The sequence below is a fragment of the Anopheles coustani genome, chromosome 2, assembly GCF_943734705.1.
Source record: "Anopheles coustani chromosome 2, idAnoCousDA_361_x.2, whole genome shotgun sequence".
In the NCBI taxonomy this organism is placed as follows: domain Eukaryota; kingdom Metazoa; phylum Arthropoda; class Insecta; order Diptera; family Culicidae; genus Anopheles; species Anopheles coustani.
Window position 1 is genome coordinate 62016283 of NC_071289.1, and position 14168 is coordinate 62030450.

Below are 14168 nucleotides of genomic sequence, written 5' to 3' on the forward strand. Positions count from 1 at the left end.
ACAAGTCAATTGTGGGCTTCTTGCTCAAGGGCATATGGGGTTCAAATGTAGCGATCATTTTATATCATTTTTTGTTTCTAAATTGCTCATCAGTCTTTGTATTTGTTGTACATTTTTGAGGATGTCTCAAAAACAGTAAACCTCATTCGCACACTTTGATCCGATGCATTTCAAAATAGTTACACCTTCGATTCCCATACCTTGGGTAAGCTCGCTCCTCCCGGAAGCTTTCGCCTTTAGGTAGTTTTCGCATCCCGCGATTGTCAATGTAAGAAGATTCCATCGCATTCGCGTTCGCTCAGCCCTTTGTGTGTTGTCCGGTTTTTTTTCTGACTATTTTTGTCCGAACATCGCGCTATTCCTTTGCCGGGAGCGGTTATTAAAAATGCTGATTGCACAAAACGCTTATCCGGCGGGAGAAGGGCATCACATAAAAATAGGCCACACTGGCGTTATCTTCCCGTGTTGTGCCTTTTTGTGTGTATTCTTCCACCCGTAACACGATAAGGGTTATCACCGGCGACCATCGAATTCGAGCAGGGCTTATGGAAGTTTCCTTTTTTTTCTTGCACATAAATCCAATATATTGTAACTACCGATTAAAACCGTTCCCTGCGCAGGCATGGGAAGCGCTAACAGTAAGAGGAAAACAAATCCAAAAACAACTTATTTCTTCCCGTCATACCACCCGTGTTTTGGCGGTGCCACTCCTGATAACTTTCACCTCACCTTCTTCCGCGCGTGGGGCGATAAAGTTTTGTTTTTACCGGGGTTTTGTTGGTTTGCTTGTTTTCTTCCGACCGGCTTCCCGAAGACACCCGGTCAAGAAACTTGACGCGCAGTTTCAAAACCCCGAGCGCCGAAACAAAATGTGGCAGGGAAGGTGACGCGCGTCGGACGGCACCACGCACGGTGTGTGGAGGGGTATTTACACACACGCCACACACACACACACGAACACAAAACGACCGAAATCGTTGTGCAAGCACGTCAGCTAGAAACATATGCTCGCGGGAGTTTAGAGGACTTTAGAAGGCCATAAACCTGAACCTAAGGCGCAGTAGATTGATAAACAACATTGAATGTAACGCTCAGAGCCGCAAGGTAAGAAGTGTAACTCGTTGGAGAATGAAGAAGGCAATCAGATGACTCCCGCATACCCCAGGCTAAAGCATAACAAAAGAAAGAAGGAAAAGACAACAACATATGGTTTTGCAGTATCACGCACCCGGCATGCAACGGAGTATTCGTTCCATCCCAAGGTGCCTGATAAGGGCTCTCTTTATTTTAATAGTATCTTATATCTAATTTTTAATCACACAAAGGGAGAAAAGTAATTATTATTCATTAAACACAGCTAGCCTTGGCCTTGTGTGTTCGAGCGCAACATGGCCGCGCACAAACAGCTAAACCTGCTTCGACATTTTTTTTCTTCTCTAGTGTGCTTCAACACAACCAAAGTTACAACTTAATAGCTACGCAATTAAAAAAAAAAAAACCTCGGCGATAAAAAACTTGTGACTACCGCTTTTCACCGGGGCGATCCTCTACCCTATGGCTATGCCCTTCCGCCTAACTTCCTCTGAGACTCGCAGCTGATGGGCGGCTTTGCCGTGTGCCTGCTTGTCGTATCCTTTCCCATTTGCTCGAGAATTAGGCCGCCCCGTCGCTGTTGTTGTTGTTGTTGTTGTTGGTGCGTGTATGCTCAACTGGTTTCTGCGATGCGTAGACTAAACGGTGTTGCAACCGAAGCGCCACAAAACAGCAACGCCAACAACGCCAGGGCACGGCAGGGTCAGTCGATATATTGCGTATTCCTTCCTGAATTTTCTAGCCAGTAGCAGCAGCAGCAGCAGTAGTAGCAGTAGCAGCACCCACGGTTCGCTCTACCAGTTGTTGTTTTTTCTGCCCCTCTCGCTCGTTGCCTCTTTGTTTTTGTCTGTTGCTCGCTACCATCATCAGAATTCCGAACCTGATGACCACGGCAGTGGCGCACGCGTGACCGGGAGACAGGAAAGAGAAGCGAGAAACGAAGGTGATCCGGGGTGGATGCGGGGGGCGAAATCGAAAGGATAGTGTGGAAGTAGGCAGCACGGACGCGATCGATGTTGTACGCGCTGGGAGAGGTCGCGGGGCGGCCCCGTTCTTCTCGACGACCATCTATTCCCCTACTTCGACGGCGTTTTCTTGTTTTGCTCCGTATTTTTTAGCTTGGTCACAATCTTGCGCGAATGGCCGCTCGGATCGTTATGGTTGGTGTGGTCGCTCGCTTCCTTCTTGCTTCGCTGCTTGCCACTGTGCCCCGAGTGGATGTGCTTCTCCAGCTCGATGTCATACTGATCGTAATCGTCCGACATTTTGTTCGACCGTGTGTGGTGTGCTTGTTAGAATAAGTTCTACTACTGCGGTGTAATGTACACGAACTGCTTGGTTGATACTCGCGAACAAAGCAGGCCTGTCAGAGGGCTTGTGCGAAGAAGAATATAATCCACTGTGTGTCGCAGTACAACACTTCAAGGTTTTGCTAGGGGTACTATTTGTTACCCGATGAGACGCCCTCACTACTTCTCGTAGGTCTTCACTGTTCCGTTGGCTAACAACGACTGGTGCGCTTTGTGCGATGCAGCGCTACTTTTTTGTACCTCCTACTCCGATTGGTTAGCATGATTTCGATGGCCGCTGTTCGGTTGTGTTGGTACCTTCGCCACGATGGATTCGCTGGGGTTGGTGCGAACCCAATCCTCTCTCTTATTTTTATGCGATCCGTGATGTCCCAAGCAACCAGAGTTGCTTTATGGGAAGGTCGATTTCCTGTACTATTCGGAAGACGAATAGCAGTAAACTTTGACAATTTGGGGTTTTACATTTGATTATCTGCTTTGTAGTTTTTTATCGTTTTCCGTATTTTGGAGACTTAGGATGTTTCCTATGCTCATTCAAACGATGGCTGCTTTTTATTCAAAGCGTCTCTGATACTCTGATGTTTTTCTTTAATTTAAACACCCAAACTTCTTGTTGAAAAAAGTTTTTTTTTACTGTGGTAGTTTTTAAGTTTTGGGGGGGTGCCCATGGCGCAGCGGTAGCGCGAGGAAACACCACACCACAGGTGTGGGATCGAATCTCGAGTCTGGCACCCTCCGGTATTACGAACGGCTGACCACCAATCTATAATATACCGTCTTTCGGTCACACAAACTCTCTTCGGAGAGAGGCCTTGTCCCAATAGGGGATGTCGTGCCACATAAAAAAAAAAGTTTTTAAGTTTAAAATCTCGCTTTTCATAATATACTATTATTAGCCGGAAGATTAATGAGACTTATTTCAGTTCCCCGATATCCGGGGAGTCGAAATACTCCAATTATAGTGAATTATCCATGAGACTTGTGGCCCCAGAGTCGAACAGGTGTAGACCAGCAAACGTGGTATGGATGCAATGTAAATATCGATTTTTCATTTCCATAGGCCCCCAGAGCCATGCAACGAATCATTGGACACAGTATGCGTCTATTCGTGACGGTGGTTACTTTCTGTAATGCTTTATGAAAAAAACAACGGGTATTCCTAAAACGAGGGGGAAAATTGAGGAGCTTTTTTTTATCTCCACAAAAAACCTCCATAACAGGCACATTCGTTGCCACTGTCATCCGACAGCCCATCGCGGCATCGACAGGGTGGCGCATTGTTTTGCATGCGAGTCGACACGAAAGCGTCGCCATGCAGGCGCGTCACCCGGACAGTCAATGTCATCCACAGTCAGACCGGAGAGTAAATATCCTTGCGGCACGGTCGCAAATAGAGACCAGCTGTCGTAATGAGCCCACCGTGGAAAGGGGTGTTTTTTAAAGGATCTGTTTTGCGTGTTTCATGGCGAGTAGAAGGATAAAAGGATTTCCATAGCAAAACCCCTTTATTCAATTTTCATCATGCTCAAACTGTCACTCCATTTGTTAAGCCATATAATTTTAACTTTACTAACACTGCGTTTTCTTCTGTTTGAATAAAAACAAACACAACCAATTTCAACACAAATTTCACAAATAATTAACCATGTGATGCCCGACACGACAACACATTGCACACACAGATGAGTGGAGAACAGACAGAGTAAGTCTACTAAACCTGGATCGTACAGTTCAAACTACAGTAAACAGTTAGCATGAACACAGCATTTAATGAACAGCATAAACAACTTTATTACACTGCTTTTTTAGTTTAAACGCAGATTTTATTACATTGTACACACTCTTCTGCCGTTACCCAATGCCATTACTGGTTGCTGCAAATCATGGCTTCCATTTTGTTACAGTTACTAGTATTTATGTTTTGTTTTACAATTACTATTTGCATGTAATTTTAATTAATTCTTCTTTAAATAATTTTTATTCGATTTGAGACAGGAATAGTAAAATAAAACATCTTATAAAATAATATACTATTACGGCTTTGTGAAAAACAAGAAAATAGTTGAAAGTTGTGGTTCGCTGCCTTTTATTGCTGTTGTGACATTTCTGCCCCACCATTAACGCTACAAATCCTAGCTGCAAGTCCAAAACAATTTTAATTGACTACATTACTGCGTTGGGCACTCCGGTAACGTGTTACTAATTAAGGTAAATTGATTTATTCAACGAGTGTTGCGGAAGTCCTTGAGTCGCGATAATAAACAGTCGCTCGCTGTCTTACGGTAGATTTTATTTTTATCACCCATCGTGGCTTTCCTTCCACCGATTTTCCCATTACACAAATGTACCCCACCACCGGGGACGCTGCGGTGCGGCCAGTGGGTCACCGGGTGGGCAGGAATGAAATAGGCCATCGGTATTCGGTTCGGTCCGCACGCCGGGATTACCTTTCCGCTTCCGCCTCGAGCGCGTGGCCGCTTTGCGACTTTCCACGGCGCGGTGGAAATGCTTTTCACTTTGCTTTGGCTCCCCCCAAGTAAGGATTTCGAATTATTCGGGTCGGCACAGAACGCCTGACGGTGCTGGACTGCTGCCAGCGCATGCGTCCTGCGCCGCACTCTATTGATTTCTTTGCACTATTATCTCCCATTCCGGTACATTCGTAACACGAACACACTCCTATAACACATTTTTCACACTTGTTGTGTGATGGCCCGTTCCCGGCCCGTGCTGGTTATGAAGGGATGCAAGGTGTGGAAAGTAAATTCTGCGGAAATCGGTTCTCGAAAGAGGCAAGTGGACTTACAACAAAAAAAAAAAAAAAAAGAAACTCTACCAAAGGAGATACAAAATGCCGCAGGAAATGTAAACGGAAGTTACTACCTTGCGCGAACGATGAGTGGAGCATCCTTCCGCATTACTGACACTCGTCATTAGCGCCACAACAATTGGCACAACTAGCCCGGCTTAAAATGTTCCCTGATACTTGGCGGTCAATCAAGTTTTTTTTTGTAGTCATCCTTATATTTCCATTTCCTCAAAGGTACCATATGCTCTAGGTACTGTTATACTTTGCTCGAAACATTTTTTTTACATTGTAATTACAATAAACATGCCTCCACAATTGTGCTAAAGAAAAGTTACTCAGCCACGGCACCCACCGGTGTTAGGAAAGAAACAGCTTAATTTAATTAGCTCTTGTTTAACTCAATACACGACAAGCGGATTCCGAATTCCTACTGCGCACCAACAGGTAATGTACTTACATATCGTTTAGCGGCCGATTTAGTTTCTTGTTGCGTAGTTTATTTTTCCAACACAACCGATAACATAACAAAACACAAAATAGGCATACTACTAAACACAACTGGCAACCAACGTTCCAATAATTAAATACGTGCAACAATTTGAAAGTTGGTGCCTGGAGGGATCCAATACGAAAATCGATTAAAATTCCATCACGAATCCTTTCGGTTTGCCGTTGCATTTTGTTCCACGTTGGATGCAGCTGCACAGTGATACCGTCAGAGGGAACTCCGGTAGGAAGTATGGATTAATTTCAAACCGTTGTTTTTGTCGTTCTTTTCCTTTAAACTTTCTCTGCAACCGTTGGAGAAACTGGCTTAGCGACATACTGGAGTGACTGTTATTGATTTTTTTTTCTTCTCCCTTCTTCTCCTTCTTCTTTCCCCTATTCGATGTTTTCTACGTGCGAACCAGGTCGGGCCCAGATGGACTCGCACCGGGAGCGGCAGGCGAGCCGGGAGCGGACGGAATCGTCGGAGGACCAAGGACACCCCAGCAGATCGCGGCACAGAAGCGACTGCAGCAGACGCAGGCACAGGTCGATGAGGTACGAGAGAGGGGGGAAGGGAAAAAGACAGCTTCCTTGTCTACAGTTCAGAAGGAAAATGGTTCTCATATACTTCGCTAATACACACACCCGCAGGTTGTGGACATCATGAAGACGAACGTCGAGAAGGTGCTGGAAAGAGATCAGAAGCTCTCGGAGCTGGACGATCGAGCCGACGCGCTGCAGCAGGGTGCGTCACAGTTTGAACAGCAGGCCGGCAAGTTGAAGAGGAAATTCTGGCTACAGAATCTAAAAGTGAGTGTTCTCCTCGTATATGTCATGATTTTGAAGTTTTGCTTTACGTTTTACCATCTTGTCAGTAAGTTTCATGTTTTATTATTTTCTTGCATTAACTTAACTCCAAACTAACGGCCTTTCTGGTGTGTTTTAGATGATGATAATAATGGGCGTGATTGGTCTCGTCATACTCGCAATTATTGTAGGTAAGTGAGCGTACGTAACCGGTGAACGGTGCAAAATAATTCCCAGATACAAAAGTCCCTCCGATTGTTACATTTTGCAGAATGATTTTTTTTTTTTATTTTCTTATTTAAGATTAATTTAGTCCCACGTTCTTTTTCGGTTTAATCTTACTTTAGACTTTGCAAATTTTTCACTTGCGCATAGGCATCTCGAAACATAGCGTGCCGTGTACTAAAAACGTGTCCATTTTGTACTAAAAAGCTGTCTCCGTCTCATCTTCATCCCGTTCTTCAGCGAATTACATGTAGACAAAATGGCGGGCACAACTGGAATGGCGAAAAGAAACATGGCAGCGAATAGTGTTACTATAAATGAATCGATAAAAATCAAATACGCACAAAATATCAACCGACACACGATCGTACACGAATGACGGAAAAAGGGAATTTAAATTTGTAAACAATAAAATAAATAAAAACCCCGCGAATTGCTGATGATGTCAACATGTTCCGGTGCCCCTGGCAGAAGACACGTGCCACGCCATACCCAAGACTCGTTTGAAATTGTTACCTCTCGTTTTTTAGCTTTACTGTGAAGAGATCGATCTGCTTCTAAGCTCGAAGAAAAAAAAGCTAGAAAAAATAGCAAAAGAACATCCAACGGACCTGTTTAGAAAATTGAAAATGGAGTTGATCACGTGTATTTGCAAAGAAGAAATGGTCCCAGCAAGCTCGTCCTGCTCGATCTGGGTGATGTACGAAAAGTAACACACTATTCTCATGAATGTTGGTATTTGGAAGCGTCTTTGGAGTGTGGCTTTATTGATTGATTGCTAGCTATGTCGGTACCCTTGGGTTTCGTCCGTTAATTTTATACCCAAGCGCATTCTCAACCGGCCTTCCCGTGTCCAAGATCGTATGCGTGCTGGAACGAAGCGCATGCACGTTATACTATGCCTTCTCTGTGCTGACTGTGTGCTTTAGGAGAGCCTGGCCTGTACTATGTTGCGTCTTGTATATTAAGCTTCTATTCTGTACCTCTTCAAGAAGGACCAAGCGGTTCAGTTCACCTTCTTCGATTCTACTGCAAACATCCCCCTTCGTATTCGTAAAATGTTCGTATCAAGTGCCAAATAATACTGAAGCAATGTACCGCGACGTACCTAAGTATTCCGTTGCCGGTCAGAATAACGAACCCAAACGCCCCCGTAGTGTACAATTACCACTGTTCGAAACTATAAACTGATGCTGATCGCTTTCTTTCTTTCTTTTTTTCTCTTCTTTATTCTACTTTCCCCTTTTAACGCCACATTTACAGCAAGAAATTAAGAACGGCCAATGCGGAATGCAAGCTTACCCAACCAATCTTAACTCGAACCGAAATCGAACGAGGCTTTCACGAAAGCCTTGTGTACCGAAATCCGACGGCAAAATTATTTTTGGGCAACCCAGCCCCAGCCCCGTTATTATTCCTCAACCTATTCGACTTCATCCTGTTCATCACCAAAAGTCCCCAGATGCAGATTGTTGTTCGACAATTGTAACCGCGCGACCGTTGTCCATCTCTTAGTCGACTTAGAGTTGTGAGGATCATCATCATCATCTTTTACCTCGTTTGGATTTCACCACCCCTTAGACTGGTGTATAAATTCCCACGCCCCACGTTTTTCCTCGCCATCCATCGTCGACCGACAAATGAGGAAAAACGAAACCAAACCCATCTATGCTTTGACGGCGGATTGAAGAGGTTGAAAACAGTATCTAACTAATATAACACTGGACTCGGAGATTGTGGACGATTTGTTTTTGGCTCGAGCGACCGACGACTCTAACGAATGGCGACTGGACGAAGATCGTCGGTGATCGTCGGTGAACGAATAGGCGGAGAGAAATCTCAAAGCGAACCAGTGTACTAAACCATATCCAACGTATATTCCAATATTACTCACCATTACTAAAGTGCGTTGTGTGAGTTGATGGTCCGAACCGAATGAAAACCCCCCTGATTAGGAAGGAACAGTTTCCTGGAGGGACAGTGGAGAGGAAAGTTTCCGCCAACGACCAGCGGGAAACCATTTTGGAGCTGAAAGATTGTGTCAAAATTGATTTGCCGGTTGCACGAAAAGTTCATCACGTTCACGATTGTCAACGATCACAACGTTCTCCTGGTGCTTCGACGTGCGCGTACTGCTTCGATCGGTCCTCCTTCTATCTGTCTTGCTCGCACTCCCTCTCTCTCTCTCTTTGACTCTTCTGAGCGTTTCCTGTCCTTCGAACTCCGTCGAATCGAAGTATATTGGCATGTCCATGTTAAAAATAGTAAAAACTACCGAACCATAATCCCAAACCTCAAACATTCGACATTGGACGATCGCGATCGATAGCCGCCATCGGGTGAGAACAATTTGACTTAATGTAGAGCCTGCCTTCCTAAATGATCAGTATTAGCGTCCGAAGCTACTCTTTCCCTCGCGCACTGTGGCTGCGTACTGTGCCTAGCCCTGTGGTTCTACCATGTGTTACGTTGTAGTGTGTGATAGTTTTAGCTCTAGCTCGTTCCATTCGTTCCAACAAACGTGTTCCAAAAACACAACCAGTAGTAAATCACGATGCAACGTATCTCGCACTTAGTAATGCTTTTAGATTTGAAAACGTTGTGCACAACTATCCCGAGAGCCAGTCAAGCTTGGGGGAAGTTTAGATGTAATACATTCAAGACATATCAGATTATACATAAATATTCCCGGCCTAGGTTTATGTTAAATTTTCTTCGGTTTAAACGTTTATTTATAGTAATTAAATTGTATTATTTCAAAAAATTGTTGCGGTAACAAATGCTTGTTGGAAAATTTTTCAGTAATCAAATTCAAAGATTTTAGTTTTTAATGAATGAAATGAAAGTAGAAACATTAACGAATACTGGTATATGCAAAACAATTCCAAATTTATTAAAGTCCTACCTTCTAGAGTATTCCCCGAGTAGGGCTAAGGTAGAAACTCCTTAGCCAGCATGATTGTGTTACAAAGGAACCGTTTACGATATTCCCAAACTGCTTTGAAGTAGCTGTCGTTGTAGAACAGAAGCTCTGTACTAACTCGATGTGCATGAACATAGTTTCGTTAATATTCTACTGATAATAGCACATAGGAAAAGGGTTGTTGTAAGCTAGGTTCTAAACAATTTGTGGAAAGAAGAACATTCATTTGCATTATGCTTTATGCGCCGGATTGCATTTTAGTTATACAAAACACGTGGAAATAGCTAAATCCGCCAACGTTTGCTATAGCTTTACAAGAAACAGATTATCAAAATTTTTTGGCTGTATTGGAAATCAATCCGGCTCATAAATTGTAGCACAAGTGCGAGTTGTTCTTTTTAACGAGATGTCTCTTGCTCATTTAAAATTTGTTTCTTTGAAATATTCGGCCCAAAATTGTATACCAAAATTCACATTTAGATGATATAACACTACAAGAATCAACAATAGCCAACTCAAACAAAACACGTACACTAAATTGAGGCATTTACCTTTTTCGATGTTATTTCTTTCACTTTTACCTTGTCTATCTCTTCCTCATTTATTCAGCTTTTTTTCAAAATGTCACATTATATTCTCAAAACTTTTTAAGACATTTATGTATTTTTTACACGATTTCATTCTCTAAGTAATAGTAAACGATAGAATCACAGTTTCTTCAACACATACTCAACGCAGTGCATTTTGAACTTTACAAAACCAGCAGCAGGCAACATAACAATAAAAACGGCATACGCCAAACGACAGATCTTGCCGATCGACACGACAGAGAAACTGACATTGCAAACAGGAACAAAAAGAAATCAGACGACACAATATTCAGTATCCGTCACCCATCAGCGTAACCACATCTCTACTTTTGGTGTATTATTTTGGTCCCTCGGTAACACTTGGTTCTGGCCGCAATCTCATGTGTTCCCTCGATTAGAAATCTATCGTCTTCTAAGCCACTTTCTACTGCAGATGCTCTTCGCAAACTTTCGTTTGTCACACCTCTCCGTGTAATGCACTATGTATTTCTGTCTATCGGTGGGCTTCCTCTACCTATTTAAGCCACTAGGGCACCCATCAACATATTCCGGCTGGGCCCTGTCCTCACCTTAGAGTTGTCCTGTTCCAATGTGTAGGGGTTTCTATGGTTTTTATCTTTCGTTTTATGTCGGGTGCACCCTTTGTGATGTATGGATTGTGTTAGCCTTGGGCGTGGGTTGAATCGTTGTAAAATATTAGATCAAAGTAAGCAGTAACTATATGCCGAGCGGTTTGCAGCGAACCGAATGGTTGCTAGGCGGGTACAACAACCGAAGGAACGTTTGCACACTACGCTTGGTAGTCATGTAAATTTTTAGTACAATTTAGTACAAACTGAGAACTCAAGGGTAACATCAATGTGAATGTTATTCCATGTAAATGCTTCTTTCAACATCGTAATGTGCTTCTTTTCTCCGGAAATTGTAACCGCAGCATCAATCGGCTCAGTCGAATTTGTAAATTATGAATTGTTTAACCACATTGTAAATGCTTCAGTGGAAAGTTAACATAATGGTCTTATTGTGCGCACCCGTCTGTATGCCTGTGAGTGTAAATGTGTGTATACAAAGCCAATCCGATTCCAAAAATCCATTTTCCTAGGCAAAGCGTGCCTCAAACCACAATTGGTGATTCTACAATGGCCTTATCCCTTTGGTCAGTTATGGCGACATGGCGAAGTCACTGGACTTGTAATATTTCGTTGCATATGATAATATCTGGTTGCATGTTAATATTTGTTGCCCCCCAGTTTGACGTAACAGTGCCTTTTGGTAGTGTGATTAGGCAGGTCACCTGGGTGTGGGCGATTATGTCATCCACTCTCGGTTCAAATAAGTTTCGGCAGATTTGAACTATACTGAAAGATTTTAAATTTACTATGCATGTAATTGATTGCTAATAGAATCAAGAAACATGAATCACTTTCAAATAAGTTAAACACGCCAAAGATAGGATGTTCAACACAATGGCTGCACAATGAGCAATTTTTTCACTTGGACGTCATACTCGTTTGACAGCCCATGACTTTGCCATGTCGCCATTGGTGACCAATGTAAGAACGTAGTAAAACCCCCGAAAATCGCCATTCTCCCAGATCCTCTTCCTCTACTACCAATGTATGCAGTGTGTGCGTGGGTGTGTGTGTAGTATATTTCTGTTTGTTCCACTTTGGAGCCATACAGACCAGCAACACATAACCATCGCAATTATGTTTGTGTGTGTGTGTGTGTTCGGAAAATCCGCCTACTAAGCCATGAGTACTAATGCCGAATGTTTTTCGTTCTCTTCATTTTCTGCCCACGTTCGGTTTGCGTAGCGAAATTCATGCCAGCCGACCAACCGCAGCAGAATATGATGATGATGGGTGGCCAGCCGATGCAGCAGATACCGATGCAGCAGATGCCGCCGCCAGCTCCACCAGCGCAACCGGCAGCCCCAGCAGCCCTGGTGCAGGACGTGTCGTCGCTGCTAACCGGCGAATCGCAGTACATCAAAAATTAAACGAAACCAAGCGAGGAATGGAGCGAAGGAAACGTAAACCAAGATTGCGAGAACGGCTGCATGGGCAGACGGGTCGAAAGAGCTGGGGAGCGAGATAATATGCAGTGAATGAGAAAGGGGTAGGCAGCATACGAAATTAAACTGCAAAGCAAAATTACATACTACACTAACGAACCTGCTGTTGTTGCTGATGGTGATGCTGCTGGCTATCGGATACATTTAGCACCATTCCTTTCCATCGAGGCGTAAAAGAAGGGCAGCTGCAACAGGGTGAATTCCTAACTGGAAAATACATCCAAACGAGGCTGAATTTAGGCAACACACTTCCAAACAGAAAAATTCAATAGAATATCCATCAAAAACAGAAATAGTGCAAAAAAGAACATAGCAGAACAAGACAAACCAAGGAAATAAAAGACACGCTGGTGGAAAGAATAAAAGGGCGAGACAGTATGGGATGGGACGTGTTCGGACAAACTAGACGCTAACAGGACAGATCAGATAGGGACAGTAACGGCGCGTAGAAGTGTTAGTCTATATGTTTTCTCTTTTCCAATATTAAGGTAGGCAAAGTAAAGTAAATGAACCCAGGATTGGTTGAACAACTTGAGCGATTTTATTTAGAAGTTTCGTTATGATGTTGGGAATGGAGAAGAAGGTCTAGAAACAAATGAGAAACGATAGGTTGTTTGTTGTTTATGTTATGGAATGCATATTTCCGCATAAGAAGATGATTTGCGCGTGAGGCGTTTTCAATTGGATTTGGGTGTTGCCAACATGTCGACACCCATAAGTATCAGATAGGTATCGAACCAAGTATGTTTGAACGTATGCTCTGCATTAGAGCTTCCAACGTTTTTAAAAGTACGACTCTTCTAGTGTACAACATGCAGATTAATCAGCAATTTTAAATTAGTGTTTGGAAGCTTTTCGAAAGACACAACAATCAGGATGACTATTTTTCATGATTAAGCTAGCCGTTCCATTTTAAACAGTGAGATTAAATCGATTAAGGTTTTCGATTTCTGAGAAATTGGTGGTGAAGCTCTTGATGTTTTCGGAGCGTTGATAAAATTAGATCGCTCGTGCAAAATGACGAGCATTCTTCAGCATTTCCTTAAATTGTGTTCCAAATTTGAATCAATACGGGATAGGGAATGGATTTGAAACGCACATTTGAATGGCGAGAATGTTTCCCACAAGAAGATTGATTTAAATTTTGAATTTAATTGCCGTCGAGCGCGCTTTCGTTTGGAGGAAAACTTAATTTTCGATTCACATTTCCTATTCCACACCTGCATACATTCCAACCCTGGTCAACCATACATATATATATATTAATATCTAAACCTCCGAAGGAGAGAATCACAGTTCATTAGTAATCTAGAAATGGGCCCCGGTGGGAAGCGACTCATGTAGGTGGAATTTGCGATACAATTAAATTAAAGAAAATGTTAAAATTTTGAATTTTAGAACAAAAGAAACTACACAGAGAAGAGGGTAATAATAAAGAGAAAACAAACCCCCCAAAACAAAAACACCTCTCATCTCGGCAAAGGGGATTGTAGGATCAGCATCGCAAAATGAATTACTTAACGGCAAACCTTATACTTATTGTTGCTGCAACGTTCGAATAGTAAGAGACACCAGAGGAGTAAAAGGAGTAAAAGTAAAATTAAAACATACGTTATCCACCATCCTCCCCAACCCCTTCCGTCGCAGTGGGTCGGGTTACCATCCCAGCACTACCCTTTCCGTAAAGGAGAAGTAGAAGAAGAAGAGATCATGTTATAGCAACAAGCAACGAAGCAAGAGCATCAATGTCAGCTAAAATATTATGCAACAATAAACTTATTTCAAAATGGATCAAACTGGCGAATACTGAGAGTTGACCAAGAACACAAAACAACCCGAAAATCAG

General features: G+C 42.9%; 2 protein-coding genes across 2 annotated transcripts; one reads left to right on the plus strand and one right to left on the minus strand.

Annotated features, from left to right (window-relative positions):
• Positions 1–1205: 1205 nt before the first annotated feature.
• On the minus strand, positions 1206–2618 carry LOC131262652 (nuclear protein 1). The gene has a single exon (XM_058264705.1). It carries the CDS (start codon positions 2355–2357, stop codon positions 2169–2171), a length of 189 nt encoding a protein of 62 aa, XP_058120688.1. The 5' UTR covers positions 2358–2618; the 3' UTR covers positions 1206–2168.
• A 1466-nt stretch (positions 2619–4084) lies between these two features.
• On the plus strand, positions 4085–12247 carry LOC131262651 (vesicle-associated membrane protein 2). Its single transcript, XM_058264704.1, has 5 exons — positions 4085–4104; positions 6123–6255; positions 6352–6510; positions 6647–6698; positions 12063–12247. The coding sequence occupies exons 1-5, from the start codon at positions 4085–4087 to the stop codon at positions 12245–12247; spliced, it is 549 nt and encodes a 182-aa protein (XP_058120687.1).
• Positions 12248–14168: the final 1921 nt, after the last annotated feature.